Source organism: Muscardinus avellanarius (genome assembly GCF_963383645.1).
Source record: "Muscardinus avellanarius genome assembly, chromosome: 5".
NCBI classification, from domain to species: Eukaryota; Metazoa; Chordata; class Mammalia; order Rodentia; family Gliridae; genus Muscardinus; species Muscardinus avellanarius.
The window spans coordinates 69,693,731-69,713,150 of NC_137790.1; the positions used below are offsets into that span (position 1 = coordinate 69,693,731).

Genomic DNA, 19,420 nt, shown 5'->3' on the forward strand with positions numbered 1-19,420 from the left:
CAGTAATTTGTCAAATTACTAATCTTGCACAAAACAGGAAGCATAAAAATGAATTTTACTTCATGAAAAAGCCTTTACACTTAAACAGATTCTTTTATTACTATGTTGAAATTTATCTGTGAGATCTCACTCTGGAGACGGCCCTCATTCTCCCTTGAATGAATATTTCTTGCTTTCCTAAATATCTATGTCTCTGAAAAAGGAAAACAATAAAGAATTATCAATATATATGTCAGAAAAATTTAAAACAAACTATACTATGAAATGCTAAAAACAAATTAGTTTGAATGCTATTAGTAATTATTTTGGAGTTATCATTTTTCATTTTCCTCTATTTCTCTTGTGTTTACATTTTCCTCCCTCTACATGTATTAAAACAAAGCAGTAAGGTATAAAAATAAAGTTTATCTTCTAAAGAGGTCTAAAACTAACACGGCATAGGATCAAAGAATCTTTGTACTGAAACGGTCAACTGTCTTTCAGTACTCCCTTTGTGATATTGGGGTAACTATCTATCACAATCTCATCCTACCTACCTGACTCCTCATAAACTTTATTCAATCTCTGTACCAGACACTTAGGTCTTTATAGTAAGTCCAAAATACATAGTTTTCTAATTTTATGCTACTATTTTCAATTTTACAATCTGGAGAAAGAACATATGTTCATTCTTTTCTTAAGCCTGTCCTTGAAGCCAGGCATGGTGGCACATGCTTGTAATCCCAGCATTTGGGAGAGGCAGAGATAGGAGGATAGCAATTTGAGGACAGCCTCAGCTACTACTTAATGAGGCCCTCTGCAACTCAGCAAGACTCTGTTTTAAAAAAAAAAAAGAATAAAAAATAGGGCTGGGAGCATAGCTCAGAGGTAGAATGCCCCTGGGTTCCATTCCCAGTATTACAAAAAAAAAAAAAAAAAAAGATTGTCCTTGAGGTTTTTTAGACAGCTATGAGCACCTTAACTTCCCTTTTCTAGTCTCTATATTCAATCTGCTTCTTTGGCCTACTAACCTACCTCCCAAGCATTCCAAATGATTTCCAGTCAGCTTTAAGTGTAGTGAATTATCCTAGGATATCAGGATATTCTCTCTCTCTCTCTAAGGTGGTACAGGGTATGGAACTCAGGGGCATTCTACCTCCAAGTTATACCCCCTATTTGACCTATTTGATTCTTTTATTTGGAAACAGAGTCTAAGTTGCAGATGGCCTCACTAATTTGCTGAGGCTGGCTTCAAACCTGCAATCCTCCTGTCTCAGCCTCCCAAGTACTGGGATTACAAGAATGTATCACCACACCCGGCTTTCAGGACATTCTCTTATTAATGTAGTTTAAGATCACATCAGCATTGTTAGTCATTACATAATACTGACAAACTTATGTTCAGAGTCAACTAAACTATACAAGTATGCCATTTATTTATTTATTTTATTTTTTATTTTTTGGTGGTACTAGGGGTGGAACCCAGAGGCTTTCTACCTCCAGGCTATACTCCCAGACCTTTTTTATATTTTATTTGGAAACAGGGTCTCACTAAGTTGCTGAGAGCCTCACTAAGCAGCTGAGGCTGGCTTTGAACCTGTGCGATCCTCCTGTCTCAGCCTCCCAAACGCGCGCCACCACGCCCGGCCCAAGTCTGCCATTTATATCATGCAACTTCCCACATTCAATTTTAGGAAAGTTTATATATGGGGTTTTTATATTCAGCTTAGGGTAAGGAAGTACTTCTCTTCCTTGGTCACACAAAGAAATCTGTCACCATTCTATATATTCTTGCTTGACTATACTTACTACTTAGTCAATCAAGATACCTACTACTCTTTCCCCTACTACTTCTTTTATCTGCTGGGAATTAAAAACCTTTTATGTTCAGTTTAAGAAGAAAATCACATTATTAGAGGCAATGTGAATGAATGGATGTTTTGGCATATTAAATCAGGAAGAAAGGAAAAGTGAACACAGGAATGGTAAAGAAATAATGACTATCCCTAGGTTTTTTCTTTCCAAAAATCACTGCTGAATGCACATATTGAGTTTTCCCTTTGATGTTTCCTCAGTAGCAGCAACGGTGCCAAATCCCAGAGGGGATGGTAATTTCTTTACCTACATCTTTTGCCTACATTCTTTGAAGAGGTTTGTAGGATTCTAGTTTTCCTTCCATTTATAACTGATTTTATATACATATAACCCCCTATTTATCTGTATCTTAAAAACTTGATATAAATCCCTGTGAAACAAAAATGCTAATATTCTAAGCTTCAGATTCAAATCTAAAGGTTACACTGTCCATTAGGTTTATTAATAATAAACTTACTGATATTTCTAAACTTCTCATACACTAAAATTTATTATAATCTGCAAAACGTTAGAGAAACTATGCCTATCTGATAATTTTTATCTGCCATTATTGTGTTCAAGACCATATAAAGATTGGCCTAATAAGTGGGAGGGTGATGTATACCTCCAAATGTACTTAATATATAGTCCTTTCATATCCATTGTGTGCTAAGTGTTTGGAATTACCTTGAGTGGTGAAGTTGAAGAGTGCAGGTGTGTCTCGCCCATTGGGTAGTTTGACATTTGGGTCCCGTAATTCATCAAAAAATGAATGTGCACAAGCTTCCAGTGGTGTCAATCGGGCAGTTGGTGTATACTCCAGTAGACGGCTACACAGTGCAATTGCCTCTGGCGGAGTTCGGGGTCTGAAGACCTGCAGTACAAGAAAGGAAAAGAAAGAATGTCTTAATATAAAAGTCTAAGTAAATAATCCTCTGAGTACTGAGTTAATTTCCACCATGTACAAAAACATGGTTGCATTTGGGAAAGGAGCCTTCTAGAATGAAAAGAGTTAACAGCATAGGATTCATCACACTGAGGTGAACTGCTAATTAAAGACTACATAAAAAAATCTACATATGCTAGTCATAAAACAGTATAAATCATGCTTGCATATAAAATATGACAGGCATATGAGAAAGGCTGAGTTCTGGAGGCAAGCACAAGAAAAATACTTTAAATTGCCTCTGGCATAATTACAGCAGAAAAACTGTTGACAATGGATGGTACTGTTCAAGTTAGGCAATCAATTTAAAAAAATAGAAAAAAACCCTGCTATTCTAGGTTCATTAGTGCTAATGATTTGGTATTATGTTGTCTATAAACAGAACCTATCATTATTTGAAGCAATACTTGAGTGCCTAGACTTTGATGATATCTAAAATTGTTTTTTTCAGTCTCATATGAAGAAATCTGACTATCAGGGAGAGAATAGTAAGGTCTCTTAAGTCACACAAAAAAAGTCAACTGAAGGCTATACTAAAGTAAAATGTAATTAAACTAATTTGATTAAAGGAAGAGAACCCAGGGGCATTCTACTTTTGAGCTCCACCCCAACTCTTTTTATTTATTATTATTATTTTTAAAATTTTGAAACAAGGTCTTGTTAAGTTGCTGAGGCTGGCTTCCATCTGCAACCCTCCTGTTTCAGCTTCTCAAGAACTGTGTATGTACCACCATTCTCAGCTTCACCTGTGTTTTAAAGGGAATCAATACATAAAACTATGAAAATAAACCTCATAGTTAAAAAACAAAAAGGATACAAATAGAAATAAAGAGATGGACAAAAAGCCTTTTAACTAAAGAAAAATGAAACATATAACCCTTGATAGAAAGATACAGCCAAAATAAAAGGTGTGGTGGCCAAGAAAGATAATACACACAGAGAAGCACACAGGCATAAATGGAGGGAAATAGCCCTGTAAGTGAGGAAAGGACATGCAGCTTGTGACTGAGCATGAAGGGCTCTGGGAGGCTAAGGACCTTAGGGAGGTTTCCTGATGAGACAGCTCATGTGACATGCCTTGTGCACTTGGCTGAGGGGAACTAGTTACTTCAGAGTTCATCAGATATTCAGGACACTAGGAGCACTTTCTACAAAAACAGTGAAAACTGGTAGCTGGTGGTTAGTTTGTTTCTACACACAGTTTATTACTAAAAAATGATTATTTCCAATGGAATTTGAGAAACTGGGTTGAGTAGGACCTTAGGAATTCATCTGAGAACTTTCAAGGTCTTAGCCAATTTACTGGAGATGTTAGAAAGCCTTTTGTAAGGTCAAAAATGGCCTCATCTTTATTTTTAAGTATGTTGATTTGCCTTAATATAGAAAACCTGAATGTTTGTGTTATTTAAAATGTTTACATCTTCTACTGCTTTGGGTCATTTTCCTTCCTCTTGCTCCCAATATCCACAGTCAAATACAGAATGGAAAATGAAAATGGTCAGGGGGAAAACTCAAGACACTTTTTCATAAAAAAAAAATTAAACATGCTGGGAATGCAGCACATGCCTATAATCCCAGTACTTGAGAGGCTGAGAAAGGAGGATTACAGGTTTGAAGCCAGCCGTAACCACTTAGTAAAGCCCTCAGCAACTTAGTGAGACGCCTTTTCACTAAAATAAAAATAAAATAGGGTTGGGGTGTAGCTCAGAGTTAGAACACCTCTGGGTTCAATCCCCAGCACTGCAAAAACAAACAAAACAAAACTCTACTGACATGTTTTATTCTGGAGAGCAGTCAGTATATGAATTTAATCCAAAATGATTTGGAAGAATAATGGTATCACATAAGAATAAAATCCTCACCAAAAGTAAAAGTATCTCCCACTAAAATTCAAATATAGGGTAACTAGATGCAGAGTTACTTAAAATTAAAAAGAAAAGTTGTGTTATATTAATGAAGATTTCATCTTAAAGGTTTAATAAACCAGTATTGTAAGCTGTATTTCTGATTCTTTTTAAAACATCATCTCTGTCTCTTTGGTGTTTTATTGAATACAAGTGATCATCCATTTTGGTACTAAGACATATATTAGCCTATTTTGTTGGGAAATCCTAAGTCATAGATTCAAAGTTTAAAAAAAATAAAGAAAACAATTCATTTTAAGAAACTACATTAAAGCCAAGAGTAATCTGCCTTTAAAAATAAGTATACACTGTTCCTTTAAACCTTTGCGAGTTTCTTGATGAGGAAGTCTTGGTTCAGTACTCTGCTCAACACTTAGAACCATTTGTTCCGTGGATATTCACCAGTATTTATTCTTGTAAGAATAATAACTTAAAAACCTCCAAATTCTTAAACTTTAATCTAGATGTCAATGGATCACCTAGGAAACTGCCAATCTATTCATACCAGAAGAAAACCTATACCAAACAATGAATAAAAACAGAAACCACCACTACCTACATTGTTTCTATTGCTACATTTCAAGAATGAACAATTGTTTTACCCTTTCAAAAAATGTTTTCCCCCTAGTTTTCTAGACTTGCCCTGAAATTTTGGGAAAAAAAAATTAAGTACATACCCGTACTCCTGAGGTGAAATGTCCTGTTCCTGACGAATCCTAAAGATGATAATGCAGTGAAATAATCCAAACAGGGGAAGTCAATCCAAAAGAGAATAGTCCAGCAAGGAAAAATATATCCAATGTTATGAGAAATCCATGGTGTGGGGGGACATAGAAAATGTTTATACAGTTATAAACTTTAAACATTAGTCTCCACAGTAGCAAGTCCAAATTTTTAAAAATTATTTCACCACAGTGTATGCAAAAATTTTTGATTGTGCAATGGTGAGGCACAGTAAAGAAACATTTTAGTTTTAGTTTATTATGTTCCAATGCCAGTGTGTTTATTAAAAAAATACAAAACCAAAAAAAGTTAAAATTAAAATGAAATCTAGAAGTAAAGTTCCCAAAGTAAAGTGGTCTTCTGTGACCTGGATTCATCATCCATAGACATGGCTGGGAAGGGGCATATTAGTCTGCTTTTAAAGATGTTAAGTTCCCCATATACTAATTTTTCACATTTAATGTGTCCCAGTTATATGGTATAACTTTTTTGCTAAATTATTAGTGATGAGAAATATATTACATATATTTAATTTATATTACTATAGATTTCAATCCAGATATTTTCAATTTGTGTGAGCTAAGAAGGTTCAGGCCACCGCGGATTATTCTCCATTTTTGGATTGACTTCCCTGCTAAAAAGATGTTTATTTGCTTACATTCTCATGATCTTAGGACTCTTTAGGAAATTGACATATCACCTCAGGAGTGCGGGTATAAACTTACTTTTTCTATCGTGGGCAAAATTTTGTCCCCACATACCCTTGCACCCACTACTTAGAAAAAGTAAATATAGAACATTCTTTCCTTTTCGAAAAAACTCACTGAAAAAAAAAAATCCTACGTCTTTGAGCACTACAAATTCAACAACATTTCCATCTGCAAATATGCCCAATTCACCCACCAAAAGCTAAACAAAAATTTATACAATAAACAATACAACTAAGGGACAGTCACAGTTACAGGTGACACATATAGTAATGTACACCAACACCTAGGCACAACGGAGCCAAATATGCGAGGGAGGTAGCAGGGTCTATTATGTCTAGGCATTGAGAACAACAACAACAACAAAAACAAAAAAAATTGGCAGAACTCACCAGTAGCTGTGAACTCCCTTGGCTATTCTAAGAGAATATAACATTCTTTTAGGATAGTTTCCAGTGGGGGAATTAAATATTTTGCAAAAATAAATAATCCGCGGATTATTTTTAGTCTGCAAACTAAAACTTAGAAAACCAGCCCATTAGAATAAAAATCTCAAAATACAACCAGGTGGACAAAAATAGAAAGCCATACTAAAGGAACTGACAGCACCAATTAAGATTCAACTGGGCCAACTAACAATTAGTGTGCAGACTAAATATGGCCAGCCAAGTATGCAGCAAGGCCATGGAGATCCCAAAACACCCCTTTAGAAACTAATAACAAAATCAATAAAATGAAACAAAACAAAGCAAAAGCAAAAGCAAAAAAAAAAGCAAATAAATAAAGCAAAATAAAAATAAAAATAAATTGAAATAAAAATTCAAAAGAACCAAAACACTGACATGAACTTTTAAAGTGATTCAAATACTACCTCACCTATGCATCAACATATTTTCTTATATTGAAACAAATATCAACTCTCATCATAAATATTAATCCATGGGAGAAACTAACAGAAAAAAAATCTTTTTTTAAACAAAAAGAGTCTCTGTGGTATTGAACAAATGCAAACAAATCTTTAAATAAAGAATTATTCAAAATAAATTTGCATTTGGTTAACTCAAAAATGACAGAGGCATTTTTTTTCTCTATGTATCCTAGAACAGACTTTAGCTATCACAGTTCAACTTGGAAATAATTGTTATGACTGACTCTCAAGCCCTTTAAAATGTCCATTTATATAAGCAATCGTATAAAACATACAGAGTCTATACTTAAGCTGCTTCTCACAGAATCAGCTCTCACCAATTCTACTGTATTTTGCAGCCAACCACAGCAATATAAAAATGCCTACTTTTTATGGCTATGGGTAGTGGTAATTAACTGAAGAGAACACAGAACAAATACTGTGACTGTTCAGATATTTCTCACTAGTTATTATAATAAATTTACAACACTGACCCTGTTTTCTAGTCATACACAAAATATAAGCCCCCAGTTTTTAAAACTAATAACCATAAATATTCCTAAAGAGCAACTCCAATATTGACTTTTAAGTACTCTATTAATCATCTAAAATTATTTGCAATTTGTAAAACCCAAATACAAGATTAAAAGCATAACAATATCACAGATCTATTGAATACCTATGTTAACTAAGAAATTAAATCTACCTAAGTGCTTATACATTAAACCTGAGTTAATTAATCTACTCTATTTTAAAAACCATTCTTTTGTAGTGTTTTACATGTTATTACGCATTGATCTAATACCTTGAGATACAAGATAATTCAATTCACTTTAATACTATCAGAAATAATTACCAACAGTTACGGACAACCAACTTTCAGAGAGTCCTCAAGCCAAGTATAACTGCTATGTTTAGATACACAAACTAATTATAGCTCCAGCCTACTGAACATATACATTCTTTAAATCTTTGAAGATGTCAGTTCCTAAATTCAGATAAAGAAGGTTGAGCACAAGAAACACAAAGAATCCCTCTTTAGTCATGACAGAGCTAGCATTCAATGCATTTCAGCTGCAGAAATTAATAGGCTAACTTTTCCTGAACTCAACAACTCATAAAAACGTGTATGTAGATGTTGGCATCTAACATCATCCACTGATAAAATAGTATTGCAGGTTTACCCATAAGTGTGATTTACCAAATGTCCACTTAAATAATGTAATCTTTTATTGTTCACAAAATAATTACTGCAGTCAGGCTGGCCTTCCCAAAAATACAGAAATATTTCCTTTCCATGCACATTTCCCTATTTTAAGGAATATTCACCTAAGGTTACATTTCCAATTTCTAACCTTTTCTATATCTAAGCAAATTCCAATTTTCCTTCTACAGCTCACCTCCTCTTACCATCTTAAAGGAAGCTTCCTTACCCTCCCTCTTCACTAAAGGCCCACCATCTAAGACCCAATGTGGAATATCCAAGTATGGGGCTATATTGTATTTTACATTATTTAATATTTGCTTCAACTAAGCTTCTCAACTGTAGACTTTTCAAGGACAAGAATTACGTGTTTTACTTCTTATCCATCAGAGCACTAGCTTCAGAGAACACACAGGATTTAAAGAACCAACAATAAATTAAAAATGGAAATTTGCCTTGTTTTTCAATCCGGCTATAGCCCCATCTTCTATCCTTCACAAGCAATCTTTAAATTTATGCTTTACAGCCGGGCGTGGTGGTGCACACTTGTAATCCCCGCGCTTGGGAGGCTGAGACAGGAGGATTGCACAGGTTCGAAGCCAGCCTCAGCTACTCAGTGAGGCTTTCAGCAACTTAGTGAGACCCTGTTTCCAAATAAAATATAAAAAAAGTCTGGGAATATAGCCTGGAGGTAGAAAGCCTCTGGGTTCCACACCCAGTACCACACACACACACAAAAAAATATGCTTTACTATTCTTCTCTTGTTACACTATTCCTTTCCCATGTAGACTAGCCACTCTATGAGCTGGATCTTAATATGTATAGTTTTCAGTTAAGAAATGGGAATATATACTTGACCTATACAGAAACGTGAAGAAGGCTATTCACCTAGGAAAATTAATACTAGAAAAGGAGAGGAAGTAATGATTTTGAACTAATAAAAATTGAGATAGAAATTTTAGTAGAGAACATACTATGTGTATTCATGAGATAAATGATAATGAATTAGAATGTTCAGGGCAGAGGGAATTGAGTAATATTATAAAGTGTGAGTAACCATAAGCAACAGAACAAGTAGATAGGTGGCAACTGCAAGAGCCAACAGAAATTCCCAACATGATTTTATGTTTTCTGAAATACAGTTGAAACAGTTCTGAAAAATCTTATATTGAAAGGGTCAGGGAAAAAAACACCACGAAGAACATTGTAAAAATAAACTTAGTGTGTTTTTGTTTAGCTTTAAGTGTAGGAAATAACCTGTGTGGTCTAAAATGGTTTCTTTGATAGCTAAAATGACTTCAGAACACAATTCTCTGTTTACTCTGTTAGCCAGTTAGAAACATTAGCATTCATTCACATTGAAGCATGTCAACGGGGTCCAAAGAAATCAAGTGTGAAAGGGCTAATTTTTGTGGATAATGCTTTCTGGTATACTTATTCAATGACCTATAGGCCCACATAACCTATAATCACTTAACTATTATTACATTATTTTATATGCCAAACTTGGCAAACAACATTTTGAGGTCATTCATATCCACATTATCATTCTGAAACAGAAATTAGGATATATATAGTAATATATATAATGTGACTTGGTAGGTACTTACTATGGCAGTAATAACTAACCATGGAGAATTTGGGCAATGAGAAAATGTTTCAAAGAAAGGTTAAGACTTGGTAAGCAGATAATGGAAGAAGAAAAAAGGAAAAGAGCACTCTAAGGAGGGCAGAGGACAGAAGGAGACATCATTAAGATAGAAATAAATGTAGCTTTCCGAGGAATATCAGATAATAGTTGGTTTGATCAGAAAATTTATCATTACTGCATGGTCTTTCTAAAGTAGACTGTAAGTTTAACAACATTCCCATATGCAACAAACATATTAAGCAGCCCTAATACAATTATAAAACATAAGGGCCCTTGGGATTCTAATCTACTTCCTTATTCAAATCAGTGTATCACTTATGAATTCCATTATTCTGAAAGAACATGCAGTTATCAATGTTACTTAACTGACATCATAGGATTATTTACTACCAGGATGAAGAGAAAATATTTGCTTCTAAGAAATTTAAAAAAGTAGCAAAACCATGTATTCATAATGGGGGGGGTGAATAGGCTCATACATACTATAATTTAAATTTTAAGACATTTTATTTGGTACATTATGGGTATACACAATAGTATAATTCACTGTCACATATTTGGACCCCGGTGTTCACATTTATTCTCCCGGCCCACTTCCTCCACTCTACCATTCTCCCTTCTATTTTCATGAGACAGACCTCCCCCCACCTTTCCCTTTTTCTCTCTAGCTTCTGCTCACGAAAGAAAACATAGCATTTGACTTTCCGAGTTTGATTTATTTCAGTTAATAATGCTCTCCAATTCCATCCATTTTCCTGCAAATAACATAATTTTGTTCTTTATGACTGAGTAGAATTCCATTGTGTATAAACACATTTTTTATCCATTCATTTGTTAACAAACACCTAGGTTGATTCCATAATTTGGCTACCCTACAAACAAAAGTATTCATGTATCACTAATACAGTATGCTAATTCTTTTATATAAATAGAAGAGTGGTATAACTGGGTCATATGGTGGTCCATTTCTCATCCCTTGAGGAGTTTCCACACTGATTCTGACAGGTGTACTAATTTATAGTCCCAGCAGTGTATAAGTGTTCTCCCACCCCCCCACATGCACACAAGCATTTATTACTTGTACTCCTGAAGAATGCCAATCTAACTGGAGTGAGATGAAAATTGCAGTGTAGTTTTGAGTTGCATTTCCCCGATGGTTAAAGATGTTGAACATTTTTCACACATTTGCTGGTCATTTGTATTTCTTCTTTTGAGTAATGTCTGTTTATTTGCCCATTTATTGATTAGGTTATTTGCATTTTTGCTCAGATTTTTAAAATTCTTTATATATTCTGGATATTAATCCTCTGTTAGAATAGTAACGGGTAAATATTTTTTCCCATTCTATAGGCTCTCTCTTCACACTGTTTCCTTAGCAGTGCAAAAGCTTTTTCATTTGATTAACTTTTGGTATTATTTCTTGAGCTTTAGGAGTCTTATTGAAGAAGTCATTGCTTGTGCCTATGTGTTGGGAGTGTTGACCCTACATTTTATTCTACCAACTGAACTTCTACCTAGTTTCTGGCTTAATTTTTACATTTCTGATCCATTTTGTGTTGACTTTTGTGCAGGATTAGAGATGGGGATCTAGTTTCATTCTTTACATATGGATATCCAGTTTCTCGGGCAGTATTTGTTTAAAAAGCTGTCTTTTCTCCAACTTATGATTTTGGTGCCTTTGCCAAAGATCAAATAATTCTGTGTAGGTTTTTCTGTCTTTGTGTTTTCTATTCTATTCTTTTGGTGTATGCACTAGTTTTTGTATCCTCCTGTTGGTTTTTTTTTTGGTGGTACTGGAGTTCCTGGAAAGCCTTCTACCACCGGGTTACACTCCCAGACCTATTTTTATACTTTTTTATTTGGAAATAGGGTCTCTTAAAACAGCACAGCTGGGTTCGAACCTGCGCGATCCTCCTGTCTCCGCCTCCCAAGTGCGGGGATTTCAAACGTGCACCACCACGCCTGGCCCCTCCTGTTTTGTTTTGAACTATGGCTCTGTAATATAATTTAAAATGGAGTATTGCTCCCCTTCCCCCACGTAGAACTGCTTTGGCTATTGTGGATATTTTATTCTTCCACATACATTTTAAGCCCTCCCCCCAGTTCTGTGAATAATGTCACCACTTTTTAAATTTTTGGTACAGAGGATTGAACTTAGGGGAATTCTGTCTCTGAGCTGAGCCTCAAGCCTTTTTATTTTGAAATAAGGTCTTGCTAAATTATAGTGTATTCTTTTGATCTCAGCCTCCCAAATATTGAGATTGTAGGCATTAGCTATAGCACCCAGCTATGCCCCTGGTATTTTGATGGAAACTACATAAATCTATAAATTGTTTTTTGGTAATTTAACCATTTTAACAATATTGCTTGCCTATCCATGAACATGGGAGGCCTTCGCATCTTCTAGTGTCTTTAATTTCTTTCTCTGGTGTTATATAATTTTCATTGTAGAGATCTTTCATCTACGATTAGGATCACATCATCTACAAAGAGTTATAATTTTACTTCCTCCTATTTGTATCCCTTTCATTTCCTTCTCTTGCCTAATTGAAGAGGAGTGGTTCACCATCCAGAACAAGATTTCAGTTTCCCCCATTAAGATTGATGCTGGCTTTGGGTTTGTCATAAATTTCCTTTATGACATTGAGGTTAGTTTCTTCAATTTTTTAAAAAAATCATGAATGGGTGCTGAATTTTCTCTCAGGCTTTTTATATATTAGAGATGATTGTTGTCTCTAATTCTATTTATGTGGTAAATGAATTTATTGATTTAAGTATGTTGAACCATTCTCGTATCCTGAAACAAAACCAACTTGGGCATGATGTACAATCTTCTTGATGTGTTGTTGAAAATAATTTGCTGAGACTTCCGGGAAGATGGCGACCGAGAAAAGCGGGGCTTAAGAGCCCCGCTAACAACCAATCTCCATTATCACAAAATCAGCGCCTTTAGCCAGAAAACACCATCAGCAGAGAAACAAAAAAAATCACTAGGCTCCAGAGAGAAAGCAGACTGAGAACAGAGCTCAGAGCCACAGAGGAGATACACCGGCCTCACGTCCGAGGATGCGGCAGCAGCACCATACTGCTGTCGGCAGCGGTGAGTTCACCGGACGGCTACAGCAAGCCGAGGTGAGCCGCTGCGGAACAGCCGGGCGGGATTTTTCAGCGCAGGGAGCATCTAAAGCTCCCAGTGGCTGAGCTCAGCACACGCTGCAGAGACTAAGAGTGGAACTCAAAACCAAGAAGAAATAAGCCAGCCTCACGGCCAAGGGCGTAGCAGCCGCGCCATATTGTCACCAGCGGCAGCAGCAGCGAATTCACCGAGTCCAGTACAGCTACATCTGCGAACTCAAGAACAGTGAGTCAAATTGTGGGCCCCAGTGGAGAAATCCCAGTACTGTACTCCCTGGGACTTGATCCAGTGGGGGAGTGGCGGTGGCAGAGATATCACACCATAGGAGAACGCGCAACCTGGCACCCCCCATAGTTTAAAGCAGCCTCTATTGACTCCCTGGGTCGGAGACTCTGTGATACAACCCAGTAAAGGAGTAGTGGGGTCTGAGATACTACAGACTCGAGATCCAGAGCACCTTAAGTGAAGTCGCAGTGACCCAGGGAAGAACCCAGAGAAGGCACAAACTTCTGAAATCATGGGAAAGAGGAATAACACTGGAGCAATAAATGCCCACAACCCCACAACATCAGAACCTGATAAAACAGAAAGTCAGAGATTTCTAGAAGATCAAATCAGGAAAATAACTGTAGAAATAATAGAGGTGCTTCGAAAAGAACTCAGAGAGAGCCAAAAAGAGATAAAGGATGCAATTAATGAAGTAAAGGCCTCAATTCAAAGCACAAACAACCGATTAGACCACATGGAGAACAGAATCTCGCTCTTAGAAGATGATCATTCCAAAAATGAACGCATAGTTTCTAATCTAGGAAAAAAATATCCAACAGCAGGAATCTGACATTGAAGAAATATGGGCCCATTTTAAGAGAGCTAACCTAAGAATAATTGGAATAGAGGAGGGAAAAGAAAGTGAAAGCAAAGGGATCAACAATCTCTTCAAAGAAGTAATAGCAGAAAATTTTCCAAACATAGAGCAAGAGGTTGATACACAGGTCCAGGAAACTTATAGAACTCCCTTTAGACAGGATCGGAGAAGAGGACCCCCACGCCACATAATTGTCAAAATGACCAATGTGGAAGCCAAGCAGAGAATCTTAAAGGCAACAAAAACAAAGGGCCAAGTGACATTCAGAGCAAACCAATTAGAATCACTCCAGACTTCCCAAACCAAGTCATGTGAGCCAGAAGGGCCTGGAGTAATATATTCCAAACTCTGAAAGAAAACAACTTCCAGCCAAAAATTTCCTACCCAGCAAAACTTTCTTCAAATTAGATGGAAAAATAAGAAGCTTCCATGACAAACAGAAACTGAAGGAATTTATGTCTTCAAAACCAGCGCTAGAGAAAATACTCAAAGAGATTAACTACAAAGAATAGGTAACACACACCAGAACCAGAGAAACAAGATTTTCCATCCAACAGACAACTAAGATTGGTTATCTGTGGAGATTCATTATTTATGTTAGTCTTTTACCTATCTCTAAAGGGTATTGTTTGCCTTTATTGTTGTTAATTTTTAGGAATTCTAGTTGGAATATTAATATACCTTCAGATATAGCATTTGGAAATATTTTATCCAATTCTATTAGTAACTTTTAACTCTGTTTACATTGTCTTTGGATATACAATTTTTTATTTTTTATTTTTTAGGGAGTTTGTATACTCTTCTGTTGCCTGTGCCATTGAAATCATATCCAAGAAATCACTGCCAATTTCAATGTTGTGAGGTTTTATGACCCAGATTTTCTCCTAAAAGTTTATAGTCTTAAGATTTATATTTAGGTCTTTTATCTATTTTGAGTTAATATTTGTATATGGGATTAGGTAAGGGTCCAATTTTATTCTTTTCCATGTAATTATTATTTTTCAACAATATTTAGTTAAAAGATTATTATTTCCACCACCAAATGTTCGTGGAAACCTTGTCAAAAATAACTTGACAATATAGGGAAGAATTTAGCTCTAGGCTTGTATTTAACTCCAATGGTTTATATATCTGCCTTTAGAACAGTACTACACTGCTTCAATTATTGTAGCTTTATATGGTGTGAAATCAGAAAATATATATCTTCTAGCTTTGTTCTTTTTCAAGATCGTTTTGCGTATCTAGAATCCATATTCCATATTAGGATAGATTTTTTTCTGAAAAATAAATATATAAATATATGAATAGTTTCACCTAAAAAATAGAAAAAAATATTCTCTGGTAAGAAAGAAAGCAAAAAGAAATATTGAAATGTTATCTTTAAGTCATCAAAAGCTTGGTATCAGACAAATGAAACTGTTATGTGAGATTATCATTTTTAATTTTGGATAAATTGCTATAATACTAGATGTCAACCACTAAGCCAAGCATGGGAAGGAGGGATGGGGAGAGAATGGGGTGGGGGCTAACTGGGATATGTGTATGTATGTCTACAAAAGTTTGTATCCCACTATGATGTATGAATACAGTGCACCAATAAAAAATAAAATAAAATAAAAAAGAATTTTTTTTGGCTAATATTCTATTAAAGATTCTGCATTTTGTTCATCAGGGATACTGGTCTGTAGTTTCCTTTCCTAAACGTGTCTTTATCTAGTTTGGTTACCACAGTGACAATAGATTCATACAATGATTTTTAAGTGTTTCATCCCTTTCTATTCCATGGATCAATTTGGGAAGCATTGGCATTGGTTCATTTTTAAAGGTCTAGTAGAATTCAGCTGAGAATCCATCTGATCTTGGGCTTTTCTTTCTTGAAAGGCTCTTCATTACTGTTTCTATATCATTGCTTTTTATTGTTCTGTTTAGGTTTTCTATATCCTTGGTCAATTTTATCAAGTTGCCTGTGTCTAGAATACATTATCTTTCTTCTAGATTTTCCTATTTATTGAAGGATGTCTTCAAAATAGTCCCCAAAGAGCCTTTGGATTTTTGTGATGTGTGTGGTGATATCTCCTTTTTCATCTCTAATCATATGAATTTTGGCACTGTCTTTCTTTTAGTTATTTTGGCTATTGCTTTACTAATCTTATTTATCTTTTTAAGGAACCAACTAACCCTTATATTCTCTATTTCATTAGTTTTGGCTCTGATCTTAATTGTTTCATGCCTTCTAATGGTTTTAAAATTGGTTTGTACTTGTTTTTCTAAGTCCTTGAGATGAATAATTAAATTATTTGGGGTCTTTCTAATGTTTTTATTTGGCTTCTCAAAACTATAAACTTAGAACAGTATAGTGTCACAGGGATTCTGGCATTTTGTATCCTCACTCTTGTTTGATTCTATAAATTTTTAAATTTATATCTTGATTTCAATTACCTATTCATCATTTAAAAGTGTATATCTCAATCTACATTATATTTACATAGCTTTATGTAGTTTTTTTGTTGATTTTTAATTTTAAGCCATTATGATAAGATGCAAGTAATTACATCTTTTGTTATTGTTTTTGTATCTGCTAAGATTTGCTCTGTGGACTAAAATATGGTATGTATACTTGGAGAATGTTCCAAAAATAGTTGAGAAGAAAGTGAATTCAGCTGCAGACAGACATCTGTTAATCCATTTGATTTATAATATATTTTTTTCTGAAGGGTCTTTGCTGAGTTTATGTCTGGATAACCTATTGTTGAAAGATATATGCTGAAGTCACACAATATTATTGTACTGTGTGGTCTAGCTGGGTCTTTAATTTCTGTAGTATTTGTTATGTATAATTAGGTATACTGATGTTTGGAGCATAAATATTTACTCTCATACTTCTTGTTGGGCATTTCTTTAACCAAAAGGTAGTGACCCTTTTTGTCTCTTGTGATTAATTGTGGCTTGGTCTTCTTTGTTAGGTATAAGCATAGCTACTCTTGCTTGTTTTTGGATTCCATTTGTATGAAATATAATTATCCATCCTTTCACTTTCAGCCTGGTTTTGCCTCTGAGTCTCAACAACTTATAGTTGGGTTCTGGTTTTAATCCATTGGCTAGTCTTGTCTTTTCACTGAACAGTTGAGATCATTCATATTTAGTGATATTATACAAAGATGTTTGTTAATACTTGTCATTTAAGTTGATTGATTGTGGTACTGGGGACAGAATTCAGGGGCATTCCAAAACTCCAGGGGCATTCTTAGCTACAACCTTGGCTCTACTTTTATTATTTTTATATATAGACAGGATCCCACTAAGTTGCTCAGGGTCCTTGCTAAATTGCTGAGGCCAGCCTCAAGCTTACAATCTTCCTATCTCAGCTTCCCAAGTATTGGGATTACAGAAGTGCAATATCATGGCCAGCTAATTTATTTTTCCCCCGGTACTGGGGGATTGAACCCAGGGGCATTCTTCCTCGAACTACACCCCCAGCCCTATTTTTTTTAAAAATTCCTTATTTTGAAACAGGTCTCACTAAGTTGCAGAGGGCCTCACTAAATAGCTGAGATTGGCTGGGAACCTGTGATCCTCCTGTCTCAGCCTCCCAAGTACTGGGATTACAAGTGTGCACCACCACACCCAGATTGGCCAGCTAATTTCTAATATTTAATTCAGTCCAATTTCTCATTTGCTTAGCTATTCTCTGATGAGATTTGTTCAATTGAGAGCTATGAAGTTTACTTGTAATTTCTTCTGTGTGTAGTATTTTTAAAGTTTTCTTTTTTCTATTTTCTATACCCACCCTTTTTTTCTTCTGTTGTTTTGAAACACAGTCTCACTACATTGCTAAGGTTGGCCTCTAACCTGTGATCCTCTTGTCTCAGTCTCTCTGGGATTACAAACATGCCCATCATGCCCAGTTTAAGTATTTTCTGTGGTGCCAACTTAGTAGTCATGAATTCTTTTACTTTTTGCTTATCTTGGAAGGTTTCTATTTCTCCTTTGATTCTAAAGGATAGCTTTGCTGGATATAATAACCTTAGCAGTTATTTTATTTATCTATTTCTTACGGCTTGAAATACCTCCTCTTCCAAGTCATTCTGGATTTTAGAGTTTGTGTTGAGAAATCCACAGTAATTCTGACTGGCTTACCTCTAAATGTGACCTGACATTTTTCTCTTGAAGCTTTAACACTGTATTCTTGTTTTGTACATTAAGCATTATGTGTCATAAAGAGGATATTTTAAAATCTTATCTATTTAGGGTTCTGAATGCCTCCTGTATTTGAATTTTCTAAATGCAGGCTGTCATTAGTGTTTCCCTGAAAAGGTTATCTATGCCTTCCTTTATCCTGTACCTCAGATCCCTCCTTGATTACAGTGTGTCTTAAATTTGGTCTCCTAATGTTTTTGCAGGGTTTTTTTTTTATATATTGCTCATAGTTATTCTATTTTCCTTAATATTGTTTGAATATATTTTGTCTTCCAGGTCCAAGATTCTGTCTTCTACATGATCTATGCTACTAGAGAAACTTTCAATGAAACTTTTCTTTTTGGTGGTACTGGGGATGAAACTCAGGGGCATTCTACCTCAGAAATACACACCCAGCCCTATTTTTTTAGTCTTTTTATTTTTAAAACAGGGTATCACTGAGTTGCAAAGGGCCTCACTAAGTAGCTGACTGAGGCTATCTGTGAATCATGATCCTCCTGTTTCAGCCTCCCAAATGCTGGGATTACAAGTGTGTGCCACCATGCCTGGCACTAGAAGTTGTTGGTTTATATAATTTCTGCTGCATCATTCATGTTACTGTAGTTAGTAGCATGGTGGATGTTCTAGTTGCTACCTTGTGTTTAATGCTATAGCTAGTTCACAACTATTAGTAGTTACTACTATTGTTGATAGCTGACTCAACCCTTTCTCTTCTTTGGGTTATTAGTGTTACAGATGTCAGTGGACACCTGGTATTTGTTTTTCTTCTGTATATTGTTTGCTGCTATTATTTATTTCCCCATTTCCTGTGAGATTCCATCCCCAGTACTGCAAAAAAAAAAAAAAAAGCTTCTAAAGGATAGTAAAATTCACTGAGAGAAAATAGAGTAGGTAGATAAAATAAAGTTCAAAATATTAAAAAACTGAAGAGAAAACAGAAGAGAGGTAGCAAATAAAGGCTATAAAAAATGAGAAAGATAAAAGAGAAGAAGGGGGAGAGAAAAGAGAAAGGAGAGGAAGCAAGTGTATGTGCGGGGTGTGTGTGTCTGTGTTATTAAGGGGAGAAGTAAGGGAAAAACAGTAATAAGAGAAAAAAATCTAACCCTCAAAACACAAAATGATAATAAAATAATGAAAAAAGAAACAACTACATGTATATGTATATACATGAACCAATCAACAAATACAGTAAGAATAAAAAATTCTCAATGAATATCAAATAGTTTGTGAACGAAGATGGATATTCACTGCTTATGCTAGAATGCCCTTCTTTCTCTTTCTCTGTCCTCTCCTTAGAGCAAGAGCTGACGGTTATTAAATCCTTCCTCCTTTAGCACTGTTTGCCT

The 19,420-nt window shown here is 35.3% G+C and overlaps 1 protein-coding gene across 3 annotated transcripts in view; it reads right to left on the minus strand.

The window, feature by feature from the left end:
• Positions 1–19,420, minus strand: part of GSK3B (glycogen synthase kinase 3 beta) — a gene marked incomplete at both ends in the record, with an annotated part of 212,604 nt that overhangs the window by 25,742 nt on the left and 167,442 nt on the right. For 2 of the 3 annotated variants that reach the window (XM_080696857.1, XM_080696856.1), the window contains one exon: positions 2,521–2,707. In XM_080696857.1, coding sequence (XP_080552983.1) covers positions 2,521–2,707 — 187 coding nt within the window. Of the gene's footprint in view, positions 1–2,520; positions 2,708–5,360; positions 5,400–19,420 lie in introns of all 3 variants that reach the window. The other variant, XM_080696855.1, reaches the window with a different exon arrangement.